Source organism: Chrysemys picta, chromosome 3 (assembly GCF_011386835.1).
Source record: "Chrysemys picta bellii isolate R12L10 chromosome 3, ASM1138683v2, whole genome shotgun sequence".
Lineage (NCBI taxonomy): Eukaryota > Metazoa > Chordata > Testudines > Emydidae > Chrysemys > Chrysemys picta.
Window position 1 is genome coordinate 78546218 of NC_088793.1, and position 23619 is coordinate 78569836.

Sequence of the window (23619 nt, forward strand, 5' to 3'; positions counted from 1 at the left end):
AGTGAAAGCTTCACTTTCAGATTTTTTTTTAAATTGCTGTCCATTCTTGGCCAATGTGTTTTAATGAATGCACATAGGAGCGAATACACAATTTAAAGCATCTTGATTGTATTACCAAGGAAAATCTGAAATGTTGCCGAGAATGAATGCACCTTTATATGGAATACATTAGGAAAAGAAAAGAAAAAAGTCCAGAGCTGTTTGAGAATGCAAACTAAATGTCCCAGAAGCAAACTACCAAGTACTGTTATACTTACTAAGGATAGTGGACTATTATATGTGTTTAGACTACAGTCCCATTTTAAGCATAGGTCTCGCTATGCAAGTATAAAAAGCAGAACCTTAATAAAACCACAGTGAAAGAGAGTTTAGTGCCAAAGATAGAGAGGCATTTTGGAGTGTAGAACATGAAACATGTAAATCCACACATCCTCTCTTTCAAATGGCATAGTCGTTTCAACCAAACTGAGCGAAATGAATATGTAGGACTTTCAATTCAGCATTAGATTTATTTATTTTTTGAACACTGCACAATTGTTCTGTACTTTGCTAAAGCTTGGATGTTCGGTGATCAAAGTCCGCTACAAGTTGCCAAAAGATAGTCAGTATACAAGTCATCACGTTTACATTAATAGCAGTAAATGTACATAAGTAATAAAAAGCGAATTAAACTATTGGGACCCTTTTAGCCTAAGCCTTAGCCTGATACTGATACCCTTCATGACATACTGTCACCCCTTGTAATACCTCCTCTTTCAGAACTCCGAGGCTAAGTGATTTCCACCTAGCTAGTCAGCTGTTAAAATTCATGAGCTGATTTTGATAGACCCGCGCGCGCACGTACACCATAGCTGCCCCTTTGCAGGAAAATAGCTATTGTTGAAAATAAACACATAATAGTTGTACGCACGTAAATAAAACGGAGCTCATTTTTCAACAACGCGAGGCGATCGGGTCGGTTGCATGGCAGAAATTGGGAAGGCTGCCTGGCAGACAGCCTTAAGAAGCGAAGAGCTATCTCAATTTTTCTCACTTAATCTTGGCTTCACGTCAGAAGCTGTGCAGCAGTGCAGTAGAATGGGAGCACAGCAAAAGCTTCGCCACTAAAACGCCTGGAGCTCGTTGACTCTCGCTATGTGGCGATAGCTCAGCGATTTCTCGAACTGGATTACTTATTGATTTCCCTCCTTTCTTGCCTCCCAGGTTTACCCGGCTGGACATTGTGTGTTTGGATTTCGCAAGGATTCTCCCCCGACTAACATGGATGTCCCACCATTCCTTGCAGTTGAAGGTTGCTCCTTGGCGCAGTGAATGAAGAACATGCAGGGATTGCTAATGGGTTTGGGAAGCGTAGACTCTCTCCTCTCTCTGTGACCATGCCGTGATCGTGTCTGAGGGCTAACAGTCTACGTATCCTCATTCTTACCCTACCGGGGAACCTGACGCTTATAAGGGGGAAGTAAGGCAGCGCGTGTGTGCATTGAAACACCATGAAGATTATTTCCCCGATTCTAACTAATCCAGTCTTCAGATGCACCATTAGACTCCTTCTTTGCTTACTGTGGATTGGATATTCTCAAGGAACTACACATGTATTAAGATTTGGTAAGATTTCCCCCGCACTTTACATTGTGTATTTCAGGCTGAATAGTTATATGCACAATTATGTCAATAGATGGGGAGCGGGGAGAGAGACGAGGCTCTGGGGGATACTATTGGAGTCAGTTACCGAAGACCCTCTTTATTTTGTGTCCGCATGGCTAAACTAATGTTTGTTTTTGTGTCGCCGATGATAGTAATAATAGGGGAAAATGACTGGCAAACGTGCTTCCCGGAAGCTCTGCGGGGTGATCAGAGCTTGTGTGGCTTCCTCGTGCTGTGCCTTTTTTGTTTCCATAGCAGTAGGAAACGCGGCTAAAATAGCTGTTGATTAGTTAAAAATCTGACAACTACTTGGTAAGTTTCGACCTATAGCTTTTCCAGTTGGAGCTTCAGGGCAGATTCAATATTAATGTGACCCTGGAAGAGACCTTCAGTTCTGTTGTTCTTGAAAGATCTTTTAGTTTACTTTAGTGGTGATTCCGCTGTAGTAGAACAGATTCTTTATTAACAATTAGTGGGATACCAAAGAGGCATCGATGCAGGGCTATGACACATTTCAGAAAAGCTCCTCTCATCAGGGAAAGTGACTTGGTAATTATTTCCACTGTAAGACAAAGAGACTGAGAGATGTCATAGGCAGATCAGTGAAAATTTCAGTGAAAGCAAGCATAGCGGTTTCCCAGATCAAAGAAACCCTCAGCGTCTCGTGGAAACTAGTATTAAAAACCGGGTGTGAAATTTCTGTTAGAAAGCCTCCCACATATAGGGTTGGTGAGGGGAGCAGAAACAAGAGGAATGTTCAACAACAGCTCGAAGCTCATGTTGTTTCCTGCCTTTGGGGCAGAGCTGGGCATGAAAAGTTCTGCAAAGTAGATAAGAGTTAAGGTGGTGAGAATTGCGAAGAGCACTGATCAATTCAATCGCCAGCCTAAGTGGTACTACCTTACTTAGTGTTTGTGTGTGGAAAAGTTGCAGTGCCAAGCAAGCGGCATCCTGTGTGCCAGCTTGTTACCTATGCAAAAGAAAATGCTGCTTTTCCTTTTCTGTATCTGCATTGTTTACACTGTAGCAATTGCAGGAGCCATTAACAGCTCTCGTTTGCTTGGGAAAGGTAGAATGTCTTGCATTTCTTTAAAAAAATCATTTTCATGTTGAAGGAAGGCTGGTAATGATTAAAAAGGCGACGGGCTGTTATTGATCTCCTGTGCTGAATTCCTAGTGTACTTTCTTCTGCCTTCATCTGGTCTAAAGGTGGTGCTTAAGGCCCGTTGCTGTTAGCAACCATCTTCAGGAATGCTTGTTTCTTTGGACACGGCCAAACAGGTCCATATATCATCGCGGGGTTTATTTTGCATTGAATCGGCTCCGTTGCCATTGCAGTGCAATCATGCAATGACTGAATGTCGTCTGGCGCTGCCCAGTTATCCGTCTGTACCCGAAACAGGTTCACAATTGTTGCTGAGCGTTGGTATCTATGCGTTTGAATTACTGTCAGAGGTAGCTATGAAAACAGGCACCCTTCCATTCCCACTATCGCCAAACGCTGATCTGTGGGTTAATTCAAGCTGTCCTCGTCAGTAACAGCATCCGTGTTGAATTATGAGGCTGGAACACTTATTAGAATATCATTGATCAACCTGTGTTTTTATATTAGAAAAATAAGACTCTTAAGGTCACAGCGGGGTTTTATTGGGTTCCTTTCCCAAAGGGCTGCCACTTGACGGCATGTAGTGTGTTTTTCTAGACTAACTTCCTTTCCCGGTCTGTCTCCGGGACAGACATCTCGGTTTTGGGGTTAGACTCCGATGGTTGGTGTTCACACTGGTTTGTTGCAACAAACTAGAAAGACACTTCGGAACCATTTGGTGCCTTTCCGTGCTTAAAAAGTCGCCTTTCCTCTCGGTCTCTGCGGGTTGGGGGAGGGGCGGCAAAGTTATTTTTGTTTATTTCTCGTGTGGAGTCCTGGGAGTGAGGGAAAGGGCTTATTTTTGCTTGTCAGAGTGGCCTGTTGCATGTCTCTCATTGTGATCCAGTTTAGCTTTTAATTTAGTCCAGGAGTAAAACTGCCCTTATTCTGAATGTAAGAGAAGGGCTGTGCATTCCCAGGAGGGTTAGATCATTTGGCTGGGGGAAGCCGGGAATAACAATTGTGTACTGAAAATATGAATTATTTCAAGTGGTAATCATATCGCGCTCCCCTCTCCCCGCCTTCTCCCTCCCCGGCCTCAGTTCCCACCGTGCTACATGCCACTCCGAAATGTCCTTGCTACTGAACTGATGGGTCGCCTGTTGTTGCCCATCGGAGTTCTTCCTGGGTCTAGGCAGGAGCGCAGAAGATTCCCTTTAAAAGGCAGCCTGCCACCCCCGCTTTTCCTTCGCAGCTAGCAGCGCTATGGCAACAGGGGAGATCTTGTAGCTTGCCAGAGTTCCAGCCCCCTCATTCCTCCTGTGCAAATGAACCCACCATGGAGTCGCATTGTCCTTCCCACGGCTGTGCCATTGTTGAGACTAGCCGGCCAGTCCTGTCAGCCTCTCTCTCTCTCTCTCCAAGCTACCTTTCAGCAACAGCACAGGAAAGCCGAACGCCCGGGTTATTTGTCATAGGCAGACTCATTTTTACCCACGTGCTTTGGATCGAACCCAGGAAAGGCTGATGTGCTACCATAACTAACTCTCTAGTAACATTAAGTCAACCTAGTCTTTACCTACCCAGGCCAGTTGCAGGAAAAATGTCTGCGTGGATTTCTGACTCCTGTTGCTGGAGCAGGACCAGCTGATATTTTGGCACAGCAATAAAGCGATCCCTTGTAAATGGCATACAGCCAACTCTCTCATTGCAGTTCCCGAATACTTTCCTATACACAAGCCCGGAAAACAATAGGCACGAGGCTTGCACCCACTGTAGTCAAGGATTTGAAAGAGAATTAAGGCGAGGCACTGAAAATATTATTGTGATTATAACACGAGGTTCTAGACTTAGAATAAAAGGAGAGGCCAGGACGGTGTTTTATCATTTGCATCACTGTTGTCTCCGCTGTGTTAAGTCTAACTCTGGCAGAAAACCATACCTTAGCTCTTGGGGTTGCACAAAAGCAGAAATGCACAGGTAAGTCGGTCCGTGGATCACTTTTTAAATGTACTGTTGATTTATAAGAAAAGCAGGTCCTATAACCTGAAACAAACACACCTCTGTGCACATCATTAAGCCACTCCGTAAATCAGCCCGCCCTCACCGCCATACACGATGGTCTAATCTTTCCATCACTATCTTTACCTGTATTTGTTTGCCCACAGCAGCCTACTTACCCGCAAGAGCGGGGTTACTGCGTTAGTGAGAGCCCCAGACCAAAGCGTTTCAGGACTAAGATAAGCAACTTCGGCTGGTGCTGAGTTTAGATGCTTCTACCACTGATTTTTTAAATGTCCACGATATTTTCCTAGTGCACAATCACCTCCCCGGGTCCCCTCTTCAAAGCACCACAAGCTGATCAGAAACAAGCAGTGTTTAAGAATCAGAGTCCTCTGGTTCTAACAAAACAAAACAGGACAAAGGAGCTAGGAGGTAGCAGAAATCCTGGTGTAAAAGCAGCGCCCAGCAAGTACTGTTAGTGCTAAGAGGTTAAATACTACAACTATATACAGTATATAATAACAGTAACACTCTCCAGTGTGGTATGCGATAATGGAACATTTAAAAACCTTGGGCTACTTCAAATAACCTATTTTAGATGTTTTGAGCATTTTAAAATGCCCCGTCTTATTTAAATCGCACCTTTCAGGATTTCTAATTCATGCTAGGCCCTTCCTATATTTAAGAGCAGGAATCTGAAGCCAGACATCATCAGCCTGACAACTGGCTAGAATTTGGTCACTTGGGATTAATTTACATTTCCCCTAATTACAAGCACTGTGCGGGAATGTATATTGAAGACACAAAGCTCTGAACCATGACTAGTCCCTTGACCTTATGTCACTCCCTCTCTCTCCTCTTTATTTTCAATATCAGTGTAAAAACAAACCTTCAAGGAAATGAAATCACAAAATGCCACTTCTACATACACAAACGAAAGGAAGGCTGAGAATCAGGACTACAACTCCCTATAGAAAGTGACCTTCTGTTGTTCAGATGTTGTGGGTGTCTCCAATAAAAACAGATTTCAAGCCTATGGGTAGAGTTAGCTGAATTTTGTGGTTAGTTACTCTTCTAAATTTAATTGCACAGATTCTTTCCCCTGTGGGTGCAAAAGCAAAGGAAGGTCCAACTCTCTCTCTAAGGGAATGCGGTAGAACTAGGAACTGTCAGAACTTCAGGTTGAACTCTGAAAAGCAACTAAACTGAGACCGGGAAAGCATAGGGAATATTGATCCGTTCCCTTATCAGCTCCTTCAAGTGTTACATTTGCCTGTTTGCCCTAAATCAAATTGGGGAAAATATGTCCAGAAAACAATTGAAAGTGGTTTTATTGTCTTAAAAATAAAAAGGAAAACTCACCTTATTTTTGGTCTCTTTTCTAATGGCTCCCAGTGACAGGAATTACTGCACAGCAGGGGCTTCTTCAAATGAAGATTTGGCATTTGGGCTTCATCTCCGTTATTGCTTCGTTATGTTCATTCCCAGTGAGCCAAATGAGTCTCTTTTCATAGAAACTTTTACCACGCGCCAGAATAAATAAGACACTACATGGCCAGAAGCTGGAATTAGCTCCCAGTGCCATCGCGGATGGCCAACTGTGTATTACCGACCGTTTTGCCAGACCATCGTTAAAACTAGCAAAGACACTAGGTAGCATACAGGGAAAGCTGGCTTTCTGGACACTGGGATCATATAGTTTGCAGGCTCCCCAGACATACATTTATACCTCTCGGGCAATAGTGTTTTACTGCTTTGTACTCTGTGTTAGTCGTCTCGAGTGTGGAGTTTCTTTCCATTTGATTCCTCTTCCGCCGACATGACTGTACTGTACGTTGCTATTGCAATCCTCAAACTGGGAAGGTAAAGTCAGACCGAGTTTAAGTGGAAGGATCTATTCTATTTACCCATCTTTCGACATGTACTTAATCTATGCGTGTGCACACGTGTGTGTGTGGGGGGAGGGGATGTTATCTGTCTTCAGATCAGGGAAATGGTGAAATCTGGAAAAGAGCTGTCGGGTTCAGCAACCCTTAAAGATTCTGGACTGCTGTATTTCTCTGTTTATTGGGAGCTAGTGAAAATTTTACTTGCCAAGGGCAAGGAGCCTTCAATGTGTATTTAAGTCCTCAGAGCGAGGTACTCAAAATCTGTCTTAAACATAACAACAGCAGCAGCAATCTTTGGAGGAAGAGTAAGGTTAAGGGCCTCGGGAAGAAAAGAAGGAGGTGAGAAGCATTGTTATTGACTGGTGCAGATTAAACAGCACAGAGGAAGATTTCAATTTGATAACGTCACAGCCCTTCCTGTTTGTCTTTGCTGCTTCTGCTGACAATTTTGTAAGGTAATTAAACTGGCTGATTGAAGTCGCAGTGGTCATGGGGCGATAAAGACCATTTGGATTTAATGGAATTTAAAAAACAACATTGCACTGCACACAACTCTTACAGAACAAGAATTTTAATGACCCATTCAGGGTGCTGACTAAATAGAACGTCCTGAACAAGTTTAATTGAAAGGGCAAACGAGATTAGCTGCACACAGTCTTTATTGCTGTAGATAGGGGAATTAAAATTATCCTTTTAAAAGACTCATTATTACATTATCAAGATTGAATGCAGGTTAAGTAAGCTCTCTTCTGTGCTGAGCTTTTGGAACATCCCTGGATCCCTTTACCCCACTGTTTAGAACCAAGCACACTCGTACAAGGATTTGCACACAACTGTCCCATGAATCAAGTGATCAGACGTATAATTTACTTTTTTATTGACTGTTACTGATCTTTGGAAGGCATGGAAAGTTCAAGTAATGCTTTCAATGTAAATGTGGTTGATGAGTGAAATGGTTTCTGTTACTGGAGATAAGAAACCAGAGAAAAAGAGATTTACTTGTCTTTTCTAAATGTGAATACTAAGGATTTTCCTTTTAACAAGGAGAAAACCCACTCCCATCAGAAACTAACAAATGTTTTGCAGTCATTGCAAATAACTGCAAGTCTGATGTCTCATATTTAGATTTACATACATTGTTTTTTCAGAGTTTTAATCTTTCCTTCCCTTAATCTCTTCTACTGAAATTATTATTATATGTTCAGTGAATAATGCAAAGAAGAAACTAGAAAGTACCTTATTTTCATACTCTCCAATCTGCAAGGCAAATTAATGTTGGCTGAATAATCTTATTATAAATGTGCTGTAATGCATGTTAGAAGACTAGATTAAACAATGCACAACATAACATTATTAGGTCACATTTGAACTGAAACTTTGGGAATCAGAGGCCAGTGTGATGTTAAGGTGCTTGCAAATTCCCCTTATTGTTTTGACTATTTAGTTGTTTTGGATCCTTTTTGATATGATGATGTATACTAATAATAATGTTAATAATAGTGTTATGTTTGTAAAACAAATTTAATTTCAAAAGATTCAAAGCATTTTGCAATCATTGCATTTAAAAATTACATTATATGCAGTGATCACTTTGTCTGTCACTGGAGTGCAGCCACCTCTGCATTGACCAAGGTGATATTTTAACAGCATACAGTAACAGCAGTTCAGGGCAGAAAATCAAGAAGACTATCTTATTCAATTGAATTAATGGGGAGATTTTACTTAGGCCGGAATTGGAATACACGTATTTGAACGTGACCAAGACATCAGGCCTGCCATTCAATGTGTTCCATGGATCTTAAAGTTGCCAAAAGGCACTTTTACATCTCATCCAAAAGGCACACTTGGATCAAAATCTGCAAATAAATAGTAATGTAGTTTTGCATCCAGGATTACCTAAGAATTCTTCTTGGGTAAGCCTTCACTTTTCTGTAGAGATTTTTGGGAATCCATTCTGACCCATGTATTCCAAGTGACTCTCATAGGCTTGGGAGAGAAATTTCCAGATGCTTCAAAAGGCGCAGAGCTTTTTCTTCCTGGTTAGTTTGGTTTAAATGAACATACAGTAGCTGCATTTCTCACTGCATAATGTCAGACCCATAACTGGATGTCTGTAGCAAGCTGAGGGGTAGTTCAGCATGTAACTATACTGTGATCTTTGTAGAGAACACCATGTCAGCATCCACACAACAGAAAGCTCATTTCATTTATTGGGTCAACAAGATTTCAAATTTTTATAAGCAGCAGCTGTCTAGTTTGGTTAACCACATTCTGCCCACAACAATTCTCCTCCAGTTTGCTACTTTGATATTCTTCATGTTCATTCCTGTACATTGGCCAAACTGGACAGTCTCTATGCAAAAGAATAAATGGACACAAATCTGACATCAGGAATCATAACATTCAAAAACCAGTAGGAGAGCACTTCAACCTCTCTGGTCACTCAGTAACAGACTTAAAGGTGGCAATTTTGCAACAGAAAAGCTTCAAAAACAGACTCCAATGAGAAACTGGTGAACTAGAATTAATTTGCAAACTAGATACCATTAACTTGGGCTTGAATAGCGACTGGGAGTGGCTGGGTCATTACACAAATTGAATCCATTTCCCCATGTTAAGTATCCTCACACCTTCTTGTCAACTGTCTGGAATGGGCCATCTTGATTATCACTACAAAACTTTTTTTTCTCCTGATGATAATAGCTCATCTTAATTAATTAGCCTCTTAGAGTTGGTATGACAACTTTCACCTTTTCATGTTCTCTGTATGTATATATGTCTTCTTACTATATGTTCCATACTATGCATCTGATGAAGTGGGCTGTAGCCCATGAAAGCTTATGCTCAAATAAATTTGTTAGTCTGTAAGTTGCCACAAGTACTCCTATTCTTATTCCTGAACTCTGTTAAACTGCCTGCATCTGTAACTTTCACTCTATGCATCCGAAGAACTGAGGTTTTTACCCACGAAAGCTTATGCCCAAATAAATCTGTTAGTCTTTAAGGTGCCACCAGACTCCTTGTTGTTTTTGTAGATACAGACTAACATGGCTACCCCCTGATACTCTGTTAAACTTGTTGCATTTCACCACAGAGGTGATTGCATTTAAAAGGTAGGTGAAGCAAATCCTGCTTTTTACATGTTTTTAATTTTTTTGGGATGAAAACCACTGCTTAAAGGAAGATTTTATTACTTATTATGGTTACTAAAACAACTTAGGGACACATGCACTTTACATCGAGGGCACAACACATTTTCCAAATATGTGTTTTTGTCATTTATTATATAATACAAATATTAAATTTCCCCCTCCCCCACCTTTTTGCTGTTATGAAACAATTTATTAGGCCCATTCTGCAATAATTTATTACACAAATAATGCAACTGACATCAATGTATGTGAATAAAGATTACAGGATCAGATGACTGATTTGTACTTTTACACAGATTACAGCAGTAAGCAGCAATATGTCTTACATGGTCACAAAATAATCTTAAAGATGAACTGCAAAGGAAAGAAAAATGGGATTGTGTCTTTTCCCCCTCTCCTTTGTTGTTTTAAAAAAAATAAAAATATTTTTTACTTCTTTTTTGCAAGGTCTTGGACTTCCTAACTTTCATGGGAAACTCCATGGATGACTGGAAAACTAATCAGTTTATGACATCAGCTATATGGAAAAAAATGAAATTGGAATGAGAGAATACGTGATTTTTTTATCAGACTATTTAAAGCTATTTGTTTTTGTTACACCTACTTACCTCAAACTCCCTAAGGGGGAAAAACATTTTAAAGAAAAAGATAGATTTTTTTGAACGTTCAACAGCCTTGTCTTTAAATTAAAGGCTGAAAAAAATTGAGCTGAGACCTTTAACTTGCAAAAATACCAATAGGACTACTAATGACAGTAAGCACTACACCTGGTAGTAAGTGATTGCAGGATCAGGCCCTGGATTTATAAACTTGCTCTTCCCTACTCCCCAGTGATATAATTAATATTTATTCCTTTCAGTATAACAATACATTTGAATGTGACAAGCAAATTAGAACCTGCCATTTACTGGACTAATTGAGATTACTGGGTAAGAACCTGATTCTGAAGCCTATAGATATATATATATATAGTCCCCCTGAAGTCAGTAGGACTATGCAGCTGAGGAAGGACTGTCAAACTCGGCCTATAAAATGCAGTCCTGTTTTGGTTAAGGCCCTAGTTCAGCAAACTGTCCCTAATAAGCAAAGCACTTAAGTATATGCCTAATTTTAAATGCATAATAAATCCCACTGATTTCAGTGGAATTTATGGATGTGGTTAAAGCTAAACACATACATAAGTGCTGAATAAGAATAGTCTTAAGCATGTGTTTAAGTGCCTTGATGAACTGGGGCCTAACTCTATGGCAAAGCTCCAACTGAAGTCAATGATTTAGTCCATACTGAGAAAATGATGTTTGGACAGCATGTAATCTTGCTTTTCAAAGAAGATATTATCCTGTGTTTATACAAAAACAATGCTTTCTTTAAAGCTGTCTTTATAATAAACTGACTGCTGGTGTATTCAAAATACTGTTATTAAAATATTCACTCATGTGTATAGACACTCTAATAGGGAATAATTCAAGTACTGTACATTTATTAAGGATATACTTGTAATTGAAGTTGCCATCCATTTGGGCTTTTATGGTTCTGCTATAGTTTATAACTGATATATGTCTATATTTATACTGCTAGTTTAAAGTAACACAATTATGGTATGGCTATAGAACATACCATAATAAAAATAATCAAGTATCCACATTATTTTAACAAGAAATGTGTGAAGTCCACAGCCCATTGTGTTCATATTTATTGAGGCCTTCATCATTTTTTTCGCAAGTAATCAACTGTATTGTTAAGATAATTTTAACTTCTGCCTGAACTATTCAGATTGGAGTACCGTAACTAGAAAAACTGGTTATTTTAATGGGGGGGGGGGAGAATACCGATTTATATTCATAATTAACTTTGCATCATCCATCAGTAGCAAGCACCTTGTCTAGATTATTATAGAAATACATTTTCTTTAGCTGTGTGAGATAGCTCAGTGCTGCTGGGGTCACTTTAGTGTGTCTTATTTTCATGCCATAGCTATAGGTGTAACTATCAATTGGGTGCACCTTTTAATTTATCCATAATTCACAATTGCATTTTATGGACCAAATTTAGCAGTAACCTAATTTGCAGTATATATTACAGGTAGGCTTTGATTCTGATTTTACTTTCACTGTTTTTACATGAGTGTAACTGCATTCAGTTTTGTGGGATTACTCCTGATTTACATCAGAGTAAATGAAATCAGAATCAGACCTGCAAATTGTAAGATAGTTTTAAAATGAGTGTAAATTACACTGCTATGGCACTTAGTGATTCTGAGAAACCACATTAGTACTGTGAGACCAAAGTCAATGAAAATTGCACCTGTTCACTCCAGGTCTCGACTTTGCCTGGCAATGTTGAGGATAGTGTAGGCATAAGTGTAAATTGATTGATGTAGTTCCTTTGAAGTAAATGGAGCTATGCTTGTTTACACCAGCTGAGGATTGGACTCTGTGTGTGTTTGGAGCAGAGAGTATGTTGCTCTATTTTATATTCTCCCGTCAGTTGTTTATCTTGCTGCATACTCCTTCTGCCGCCTTGGTGCATGTTTTACACAGTCACTAAATGCTAAGTCAGTGTAAGTTATGCTTCTTTGCCACTACCCCCACTATAACTGTTTTATGACCAATTTATTCCTGATACGTGATTTACACCACTGAATACATTACTGCTGAATTTGGCCCATAGACTTCCATGGACTTAGTATCCACTCAGCAGCTGTGTTTACTGAATTTGTATATATTTATATCTTTTTATTACATGTGTAGTATACACACACGCATGCATGCACACACACACAAGTGCACGCACACACACACACATCCATATTTTAAAGGTAGGCATTTGTAACCAAATGTATACAGTTGCATGGCCAAAGCTTTGAACACAAATATCTGGTTTGCCCCCCCCTTCCCTCCATGACCAGGGCATATAAATGGTCATGTGTGCACAGAAACACTTCATTTGTAAGTACACATCAGTTACTAATATACATAATTAGACATGTTTAACAGTATGCATGCACTTGTGTCTGTGTCAGTGTTCAGAATTTCCAACATCTGTAATGTAATAATACGTAGCACTTTTTATCTTGAAAGAATTATACAAACTTATTATTACTTATCTAAGTAATCAACAGTTTGGGTGTGATTTGTGCATTTTTTGGAAAGGCATAACTCACAGTAATTTCACTGGGTGTTTTGCCTGTGTAAAAAAAAGAGTCAGATTGGGCCTTGTGCAAGAAATATATATCTCCTGAAAAAGGCATGATGTATTGTGGTTTAATTCCTAAAAATACACTTGTACTTTTTATTTTTGGCATTTTTTTATTGAATTCCAGAGTCAGACCCTATTCCTTTTCCAGAATTAATGTCTGTGATATCAGTCTGTCCCTCCAGTTCAGCTGTATTTTCTGCTACTTTTTACTGGATACAGAGATTGAAACTTTGGTATCATTAATGACCCAAGTAGAAAGATTTTTTTGTCCAACCTGACTGTTCTTTGGCACTTGTGGGCTTTCTCCCAGCTCCCACTTCAAATAATAATACCCCCAAACTTGTTCAATTTCCTCTGCCATCAGTCTGGCAATTTCCTCTGGTCATTTTCCTTTGCCATCTATCTTTAAGGTAAATTCTTTCCTATCAGGAAACAGTATTACAACAGGGACTATTTCACTGAAGATTGTAGGAGGTATGGACATGAATTGTGATCCCTTTTAATTAGTCTCTTTCTCATCTTATCTCTGTCTTACTCATTTAACAAAATATTTGTGCAGATTGGGGATCCCTTAGGAGTCATGGGATTTATACCAGTGTAGCTGAGATCAAAATTTGCTAATTAACTCTGCCAGTTATCTTTGTTAGTCTTCTTCATTGGCTGTATGGACTATGGACCTGATTCTGGTCTCACACCAGCATAGATCAGGGGTTTCCCTTTGGATCAGATGGAATTTTAAAGTAGTGTGAGACCTTATACTGGTAGAATTTAATTTTATATATTTGTGAGGTTAAAGGGCTGTGTTTTTTTGTTTCTGTTTATTTGTAATATCATGAGATCTGTATGTGGGTCCTATTTATATATAAGGAAACAAAAATGCAAAAGATTGGATTGTGCTTTCATGCTTTCTGTAAGGCTATCTAAGCATTATATAGCTCATTTGTGCACTAAAGTTTGTGAAACAAAAGTAAATAGTATACAGTGAGCATTAACCAAAACAGATACTTAGCCAACAAACATTCAGTGTTTCTGTTGTAATAAATGACAATTTATTAATAATTTTATAGATTTTTAAGGCCAGAAGGGACCATTAGATCATCTAGTGTGACCTGTATAACACAGGCCATAAAATGTCATACAGTTACCCCTGTATTGAGCCCAATAGCTTGTGTTTGACTAAAGCATCTCTTCCAAAAAGGCATTCAGTCTTGATCCAAAGATTTCAGGGGATGGGGAATCCATCACTCCCCTTGGTAGTTTGTTCCATTGGTTAATCACCCTCCCTTTTTTAAAAAAGTACCTTATTTCTAATTTGAATTTGTCTGGCTTTAATTTCTAGCCATTGGTATTGTTAACTAATACACCATAAAAAAGAACATTAAAGTCATGGAGCGAAACCTTAAAATATTGGGTGGGAAAGCTTTGGAGAATGGTTGGTAATGGTTTGGTTCTTAGTGATCGCATCTTTATTACATTAATTGGAAAGGTTATGCTTGCTGCTTTAGAATTGGTCTCACAGCAGTAATAAATGCAACTGGTTTTACTGACAATAACTCATATACAATCAGACACTTCCTGTAGTATGTAAAATGAAAGTGACTAATATAGTCATGGAGCCTTAAAATACCACATTGTCTGTAGCAAGAGAGTGTCTTTTAAAGCAAGAACTCTGTGTTATTCAATGAAATTTATCCTATAGGGCAGGAAAATCTCTACATGAAATTTTACAGCTCCAGAATTCCACATTGTCTGTAACTCCAGGAGAAAAGCAAAAACCATATGTGAGAATGTTAAGAAATATATATATGTTTTATAATGTAAGCATCTCTTTACCTAAAATCAGCAAGATTATTTGTTCTTTAAAAGTAATTAACATTTTTATATCTGTTACATTTAGGCTTTACATTTCTTAACTGCAACACACATACTCAACTAGCTATCAGATACATTCTGCTCATTTCAGCAATAGAAAGATAATCATATTCTTCTCCTGGAGTCTTTAAGAAATTCATAGAATAAGTTCAAGTATTATATAAATAATTCATTCTTTTCGCTGCACGTTATAGCACTTAACAAGGACCAATATCAGGACTCAGAACCTTAGGGAAGCTAATTTGTAGCATTATTACTTCTCTGATTTTTATCTGTTCTACGCTGTTTAGCATTTTCATGACCTAGTATCTTCACAAAAGTCCCCCTTTCTCTGTGATGTCTGAAAAAAACCTTTTCCTCTATTCATGCATATCACTTTTTGGTGGCATGCAAAGGAGGACCCATAAACACTTTTTATTTGTCTTTCTGTCAAGAAGTACATAAAAATGTAAGCATTCCTGTTTAACACAAAAACTAGTCAGTTCCTGTCACCCTGTCACTGTCACTCAAACAAATCAAACTGAACTTCAAATACTTTGTCTGTATCACATCTCCTGAAATTGGCACCTGAAAAATTACTTTATATGACAAGTTGAATTAAGCAGACATGTACAGCCAAATTCTGTTCTTAGTTTATATCAGCATGTAAGCAGAGTAATTCCATCTACTTCACTAAAATTATGTTTAATTTACACTGGTGTAACTGAGATTAGAATTTGGCTGATAGATTATATGAAGAACCTTTCTTTGGTACAAATAAAAAAAAATGGTAAAGATTTAAAAAGTGACCTGATTTTGGATACCTCAGTTATTCGGTGCATAATTTGAGACACTTTTTGGTGCCTGATTTTCCATTGAGATCCTTAAATGTGCCTGAAAATGGCCACTGGTTACCCCACTCTGGTCACAAAGTTTTCAAAAAATTCTGGAATCAATTTGATGATGTTCTGAGAGCATTGCTGGTGTAACAGAATGTAGATTAGTTTTAAGACCTTAATGATGATGATCGCTTATAAAAAGGTTGATGACCATGATTAGTGATAATAAAAAAAATATATTATATGAATAGAGAGTATAATGATAGGGAATTCTTTATCTCAGAAAGAAAATTAATAAGGGGAAACATTATAAAAGTACACAAAATAGTGAATTGTATAGAGAAGGTAAATTGGGAACATTCAATGCAAGAGGACATTCAATGAAACTGAAAATTGGCAAATTTAAAACTGATAAAAAGGAAATGCTTTTAGTACACAATTAATGCACACTAGAGCGTGGAACTCATTGCCACAAGATATCATTGAGGCCAAGGGTTTATCAGGATTCAAAATAGGATTTAATATTTCTATTTCTATCCAGAGTTGTTATTTTAAAGATTAAAACATGGAGAGCTTTGGAGTTGATATAAATGATTGTGCTATTCAGCCTAGGCCAACCTTTGGGAGTTAGGAGAAAACTTTCCTACTGGTCAGGTTTTTCCATAACTGTCTTTTGCAGGTTTAAACATAATGGTCCATAGTCCTGATAATTAAGGCCATATGCAGTCTTCTCTCACCCTTGTCCATGTAAGGGACAGGCATTATTGTATCCCCTGAATGGAGGGAGCCAGGGCTGGTGTACAGGAGAGTATGCTGCACTTCACAAAGGGACGCAGCACTGTACATGCTACCCTGCTGTGCTGGGGAGCTCTGGGAGATGCATGTGGCTGGATTTCAATTATATTCAATGATATACATATAGTTTATATATTGCTTTGGGATCCTTGAGGTTGAAAAGGACTACAAAATGTATAATATTACTCTTAATAAAGTTTATGTTTTCAGATCCTGGCAAAGTCTATCATTCATTGCAGTAAACTTAGTATGAGGTCTGTGCTTTGGATTAGAAAAAAATAATTCAACAAAAGTGCATTAAAAAGACATTAAAAGGTCTGTCTTAAACCTACCAAAGCAAGGAAAAGCTCATTTAAGGATCAAACCAACATTATCTAGTCACAACAGGACATCATCTCCAGCATCACCAAGTTGTGACCTCTTGTGTCTAGACACTGGAGGTCTGAAGCTTAGTTATGAGTGTCTAGGTTTTTGTGACCTTCGGGCAGACCCTTACTGTTAGTTAAATGTTGTTTTTATTGGAGGTTAAGGTAAAAATATACTGTGTTTTCATGTTAAGTACTGTAGAACGCTTCACTGTGCCTCCTTCATTCTGTATCCGCTTCGTTGCTTTACTATAGCCAGCAAGAACCAGCCATAACAACAAAGAATTAAAAGCTACTTAGACCATCTGAATCATAGATATTGCCAGTTCTGACTATCTACTCAGTCTGGTGTAAAAATACCATAGACCTAAACAACAAAATGTATACTAAAAAACATGAATAGAATGCTGGATTTATTTATTCCAAAACCTGCAGGTCTCTACCACTTGAGATAAAGGAGACACTCCCTTAACAGTTTGTGTTAGCTTTAGTTGGGCTTTTTATTTTAATTGTTGGCTGCAGGCAACCACTACAGAGCAACATAGCATCTCTATAAACTGAGGATAGGCACTAGTTGGCAATAGTCATGTATGCTCATGCCTATGTGCATGCACACGTGCACGTGCACGCACAAATATGTTCCTGATCCTGCAACCTTTATGCAGAAAAAAATAACTCCCATTTGTCTGAGTATTCTTTTAAAATATAAGTTGGAAGAAAAGGAAGAACTGCGCAATGCTAAACCTTTGAGTCTTCATGAAAGGACGCATGGGACTATATATCTGTTTCATGACAACTGGTGTGAAAATAGGATAACAAAAAAGTTGTGAAGGTAGCAGAAACTGTTCTACCACAGCATGGTGAGGACTTCATCAGTATTTTCACAGTCTCGGTGGAAATAACCATTCAGGGCCATATGAAAGACAGTATGAAAGTCAGCAGAAATCAAGTGAGAGAATAAATGCAAATTACACACGAAGAAAGGAGAACAGTTCTAAATGAAATGCTGTCAGAAAGAAAAGCTAATTATAGTAGTCCTGTGAATAAGAAGCACACAAACACACATAAAAACTATTAAGAAATGTTTAGGAGATGGAGCTTGTCAAAAACACACCAGGACTAGAGGAGAGATGAATCTAGGGCCAAAGCCCCCACTTTAAAAAAATCATTCAAATCTTGAGGATCAAGGGTGTTGGGGAAGAGCTAGGAGACAGAGATTTGAGACTGAGCTACAATATACACGATCAAATTCTCAAGTCTGCCAATTTTACTTTGCATGTAAAGCCTATGATACCTGCCGCCCATGGGTCAGGGAACTACTATGCTTTTACTAGGGACTTATGAAAGCAGGGGAAGTAGATGTAATGTTATCCTTGTGTATAGCCCGTGACATATTTGGGGACCCTTTGGGATGAAAGATGCTATATAAAAAGAGAATTTAAAAGTCAAATGCCAGAGACAGTGCATTTAGGTAATGCAAGAAACAATGAATGGTGAATAGGCTCCACTGTAAGCAAAAATAAATGCTGGCATGACAGAAAGCAGTCAGAGGTTTTGGTTGCCAACATCACAGGTGAATGCATTTGGGATCTTGATTATACAATGGAAGATGTAGCAAATAACGAGCTAAGAATAGGATAGGAAGAAATTCCCTTGCACCAGATACTTAGATCTGGAACAAGGACAAGATACCAGAGTTAATCTGCCTAATTTTGAAAAGATTGACATGAGATCTTCAGTGACCACAGCGGTCAACCCAACAGTCTGTTTTAAATGTCATCTGAAAATCCCTAGGAACACAGTGCACCCATAACATCTTGCTAGCACATTATTTCAATGTCCTTGCAAAAGGGAGAGTGTTGCCTAATAAATCTGGGTGTTTTGATAGAGGTTTCCAATTAAAATACTTCACAGGCCTGATCCATTTTGCTTGATAAATCATCTGAGATTAAAGCCCAAAATGATGCATTTACCAGCCTAAAGGATTTGCATGGATTGGTGCAACAATATTTCTAATATTACAAGTTCGTTCCATAATTTTGCAAATAGTGTCAATTTCTTCCACCAGTTTCCTGAAAAGGGACATCTATTTAACTATATTGAAGAATGTGAAAGGGGCTTCCAGTAGCTGAAAGTGACACTACTAATAGAACCAATCTTAGTTTACCCATCCTAAAAAGACAGCTTTCCTTCTGGACACTAATGCTAGTGATTTAGGAATGGGAACAGTACTATTTTAGGAGCACAGAAGCTAGAGAGAGAGGAGTTTTATATTATAATTAAACTCTCTCTGCTGCTGAGAAACATTATTGTGTCACAAGAAAAGAACTACTGGCCATTGTAAGATCAATAGATCACTTTCATCATTACCTCTATAGGAGAAAGTTTATTACTCAAAATGATCACACAGCTCTACAGCAGCTATTGAAACCCCAAAGCCCTGAAGGACAATTGGCTCGCTGGTTGCACAAAGTAAAACAGTATTATTTCATCATTTAGCATCTTCACAGGGGAATTCATGGGGATGCTGGTGCCTTATTACGCACAGTGTATTTAGACACTGATTGTAAACACTGCATGAGCAAGAAAGATAAATATTTTTTTATCAGAATGCCAAAATTCTTCACGTGCCAATTCTGGAAACATTTCCCTCCAGACCCAATAAACTGGAAAAGTACAATTAACTTTACTACTACTGTATAGCTGCTTGTGAACTGAATGATGCAACTCTACAAAGATTAATTATAGGTGAATTTCAAGAAGTCTAGCAAAAAGATCCTGTGGTATTAGCTATTGTCAGATTGAAATTTCTTGGAGCATGATACCACGATTAAAACCTACCAGACATGATGGAAGCCTCTAGAAATGTAATAAGAATTGTTAAAATGGTTGATAGAGAAATTTAAGCTAATGTGATTCTAAAATATCAGCTTTAGAGGGCCAAAAAAATTAAGCAAGTTCTTTATCTGCATCACTATCATAAGAATATTGACCCTTAGGAATCTATAAATTATATGAGCATTTCTTTTGTTTAGGATGTCAAAAACCTGTTGAGAAATGGTACAAGAAATGAGAAAGGTATGTAAAGAAAGGGCTATCACAGGAAGTTTGTGCACCTTTACAACACAGTACATTGTTGGATAACTACTGGAAAGATTTCTGCATCAGAATGAGAAGTCACTACTTTGGATTATTTTAGTAAACAGTCTGAGGCCTGCTTTGGCACTGACACATAAGGTACCGATGTTTAATTTTCACTAATTATGGTCATTTTGTATGTTCAGGAATGCACTTTGCCGAAGATTATTATCACATTTTAACCATTGAAAGTCTAATGATGTCACATGTAATGAATTAAGAGAGCAAGACATTTATTTAGAAAAGAGAAAATCTTAGCAATATGCTCCACTATCATCTATCATTGTCTGTCAATCATTTGTAGTGCGGGAGGAGAAGAGAGAGGGGAAGATTGGTAGCTCTTTTATATATACCAAAACCCAAATTAATGCTGGAGCAGTATTCAAGTTTCTATGTAGATACACCCTGCTAGATTTTGCCAAGAGAGCAAACCAAAGAATGTTTTATTCTTATGAAGCACCCCCAGCTTTGGTGGGTATAGTGCTGATACTGATATATTAAGATCATCAAGATCCCTTTGTAGGTTTGACTGATTCCTCTATCATATTTTGTGTCTTAAGATTTGCGTCTGGAAAGATCATTATCTTTATCCTTGATGTTTGTTGTCTCTTTTTACTTTAGATGTGCCAAAAATCTACTCTTCATCTTGCGGCCATTATAAAGCCATAATAATTTCATTGTTGGATACGGTTCCCAGGAATTGGCTTTGGGTGGATTTCTGTAACATCAAGTATCAGAGGGGTAGCCGTGTTAGTCTGGATCTGTAAAAAGCGACGAAGAGTTTTGTGGCATCTTATAGACTAACAGATGTATTGGAGCATAAGCTTTCGTGGGTGAATACCTACATGTGTCTGACAAAGTGGGTATTCACCCACGAAAGCTTATGCTCCAATACTTCTGTTAGTCTATAAGGTGCCACAGGACTCTTTGTCACCTGTAACATCAAGTCACTTTTCAATAAAATCCACAGTCTCTTTTTCTTCAGTACCTGTAAGGATATCATAAATTCTTACATTCCCACTTCTTCCTTGGTAATTCTGTGTTTTCATCCAGCTAGCAACCTTCATTTGGGGAACCCTGACTTTGTGATTATCATGTTCCACCATAGCTTTTCTACATCTCTAAGTATCTACGGGTCTGAGTCTGACACTAAGGGCTATGTAGACTTGATTGTTTATTTACACGTTTGTCACAATTTTTAAAACAAAAAATCATGAAGGAAAGAAACTTCCTGACCTAAGGCTAATTCTGTAGAATTGTAATAAAAACAGTTATATTTTGTGATATTATGCATCAGGTAAAGGTGTGCCATCAGCTGCACAAGATTCAGAGAATAGAGAGATTCTATCAACCCAGTGGTTAGAGTGACTATTTTAAATAACCTATCCTGCTATTAAGATTGCATAACATGATGGGAATATATATATCTAGTCTAATCATTTGTTGCTCAGAATTTCAAAATAATATGATTAGCTAAAAACGTAGTAAGAAGGCTATAGTTCTTAGCAGAATTGTTCTTTTTTATTTGACTAGTTTAAACAGATTTCTTTGTACTTCATAACAGAATAATATGGGTTATCTTTTGCATGTAGTTCTTTTAATATTTGAAGAGGAAAATATAGCTGCTCATAAACTGGCATATTGCTTCTAGGTTTTAAGGTTCAATTATTTTTCTTTTGAAGAAGGTCATAAACTATTTCTCCCCCTTTGCTTTGCTTCCTCTTCCCAATTAACAATTTATAACACAATGAAAGGTTACATTAAAGGAAAGAGGGACAGCCATTTTACTGAGGTTTGGTGCATGTAGCAAAATGGAAAGTATTAATAATTTATTATTGATGAATCACAATACATTTTAGCCTTTTACCACACAATCAAGCCATCTGGATAACAAGTGAAATCTACATTTGCTTTGAATATTCAAGCAACATTTGCCTACTTCCCGCTCAAATGACCAAAGCATCTTTTGAGATCTTGAAATTTTATTTCTAAATCACACACGTAATTTCTGCTTCACTGTATAAATTATGAAAACATGTTTACTGTCTTCATACATCCATTTTAAAGGAAATGGCTGCCATTCCTTATTTTCATTATTCAACAATAGTCATTGTTTCAGAAATTGACACACTGAATTTGTGCTTTTATTCTTTTCACTGTATAAGTTAATTATATTCTATTTACCTTGTAATAAGTGGGTGCCTTGTATAAACCTTTTAATCTTTACCCAGGATGGAAAGTTAAAATAATACTTTGCCATTTTAGGAGGGAAGTGGTGCTGTTGTACTTTGACTTTAAAGATTTTTTTCCCTCCAAACTTCATCGATGAAATAAATCTATATTTCCCATAAATCAGATAAGAGCATGCAGCATGAGCATTTTGTGTGTAATGCACTGACTTTGATTCTGCGAAGTAATTAATCACATGCCTAACTCTGAACATGAGTAGTCACATTAATAATAATATCTAACTCTTACTGATGAAAAGCACTTTATAAAAATAGGTATTAATATTATATAGCATATTTCACCAGTAGATCTCAAAGCATTTTAACAAAAGAGGTCATTATCCCCATTGTACAGATAGGGAAACTGAGGCATAGGGAGGTGAAGTGACTTAGCCAAGGTTATCCAGCAAGCCAATGGCAAAACCAGGACTAGCACCCAGGTCTCCACAGTGGATCTATTCCAGTGCTCATATTGAATTCAATAGGACTATGCACATACTTGGTTAGGTACAGGCCTGAGTACCTGGATCAACTGGGGCTCAACCCTATGGAGTACTGAGCACCTTCATTTCCTTTTGCAGTCAATAGGAATTGAGGGTGCTCAGCACCTTGCAGGATTGAGGCTTTGGAGCCTAAACAATAAAGTGATACTCGGGGCTCTGTATAGCGCAGTGCATTAGGACCCAGAAAACCTGCATTCTATTCCTGGCTCTGCTGGGTAAGTCACTTACATCACTATGCCTCCGTTTCATGTCTGTAAAATGGTGATACTGACCTCTTTGTAAAGTGCTTTGGGCTCTATGGATAACAAGTGCTATATGAGAGCTAGGTGTTACTACTGCATTGTAGTAATGGTGGTAATATTGTTATATCTGTCTATTTTGGTCTAGAGAAACTAAATGCAATGTGTTAATTTCTCTCTTTTGCAGCCATGTGGGGTAAGGTAGGGTTACCATATCCAGCAAATAAAAAAAGAGGACTCTGGCCCCGCCCATTTCCCCACCCCAGCCCTGCCCCAACTCCGCCCCTTCTCTGCCCTAACTCCGCCCCCTCCTCCCTCCCACTCCCAGCCACGAGGAAAGGGCTGCCCGAGCGCTACTGGCTTCACGGTTTGCCGGGCAGCCCCCAGACCCTGCGCCCCCGGCCAGCGCTTCCCCAGCGCAGCTGGAGCCCGAGAGGGGAAGCGCCCAGCCGGGGGCGCAGGGTCTGGGGGCTGCCCGGCAAACCGTGAAGCCGGTAACGCTTGGGCTTCGGGCAGCCCCCTTGCCTCCGGACCCTGCGCCGCCGGAGCCCAGGAGGGGAAGTGCCCGGCTGGGGGCGCAGGGTCCGGAGGCATGGGGGCTGCCTGAAGCCGGTAGCGCTCGGGCAGCTCGGCTCTTAAACAGAGCCGAAGAGTCAGGGGAGGAGCAGAGCCGCCATTTTCCCAGACATG

The 23619-nt window shown here is 38.8% G+C and overlaps 1 protein-coding gene across 10 annotated transcripts in view; it reads left to right on the forward strand.

Annotated features, from left to right (window-relative positions):
- The window catches only part of GRIK2 (glutamate ionotropic receptor kainate type subunit 2), a 584958-nt gene that overhangs the window by 4452 nt on the left and 556887 nt on the right, over positions 1–23619 (forward strand). For 7 of the 10 annotated variants that reach the window (XR_010599561.1, XM_042857646.2, XM_042857649.2 and 4 more), the window contains exon 2: positions 1204–1605. Coding sequence is in view for 9 of the 10 variants with exons in the window: in XM_042857646.2 (XP_042713580.1) it covers positions 1491–1605 (115 nt within the window). In the remaining variant the exon portion in view is untranslated. Of the gene's footprint in view, positions 1–853; positions 1606–23619 lie in introns of those variants that run through there. The other 3 variants (XM_065588251.1, XM_065588253.1, XM_008164886.3) reach the window with 1 other exon arrangement.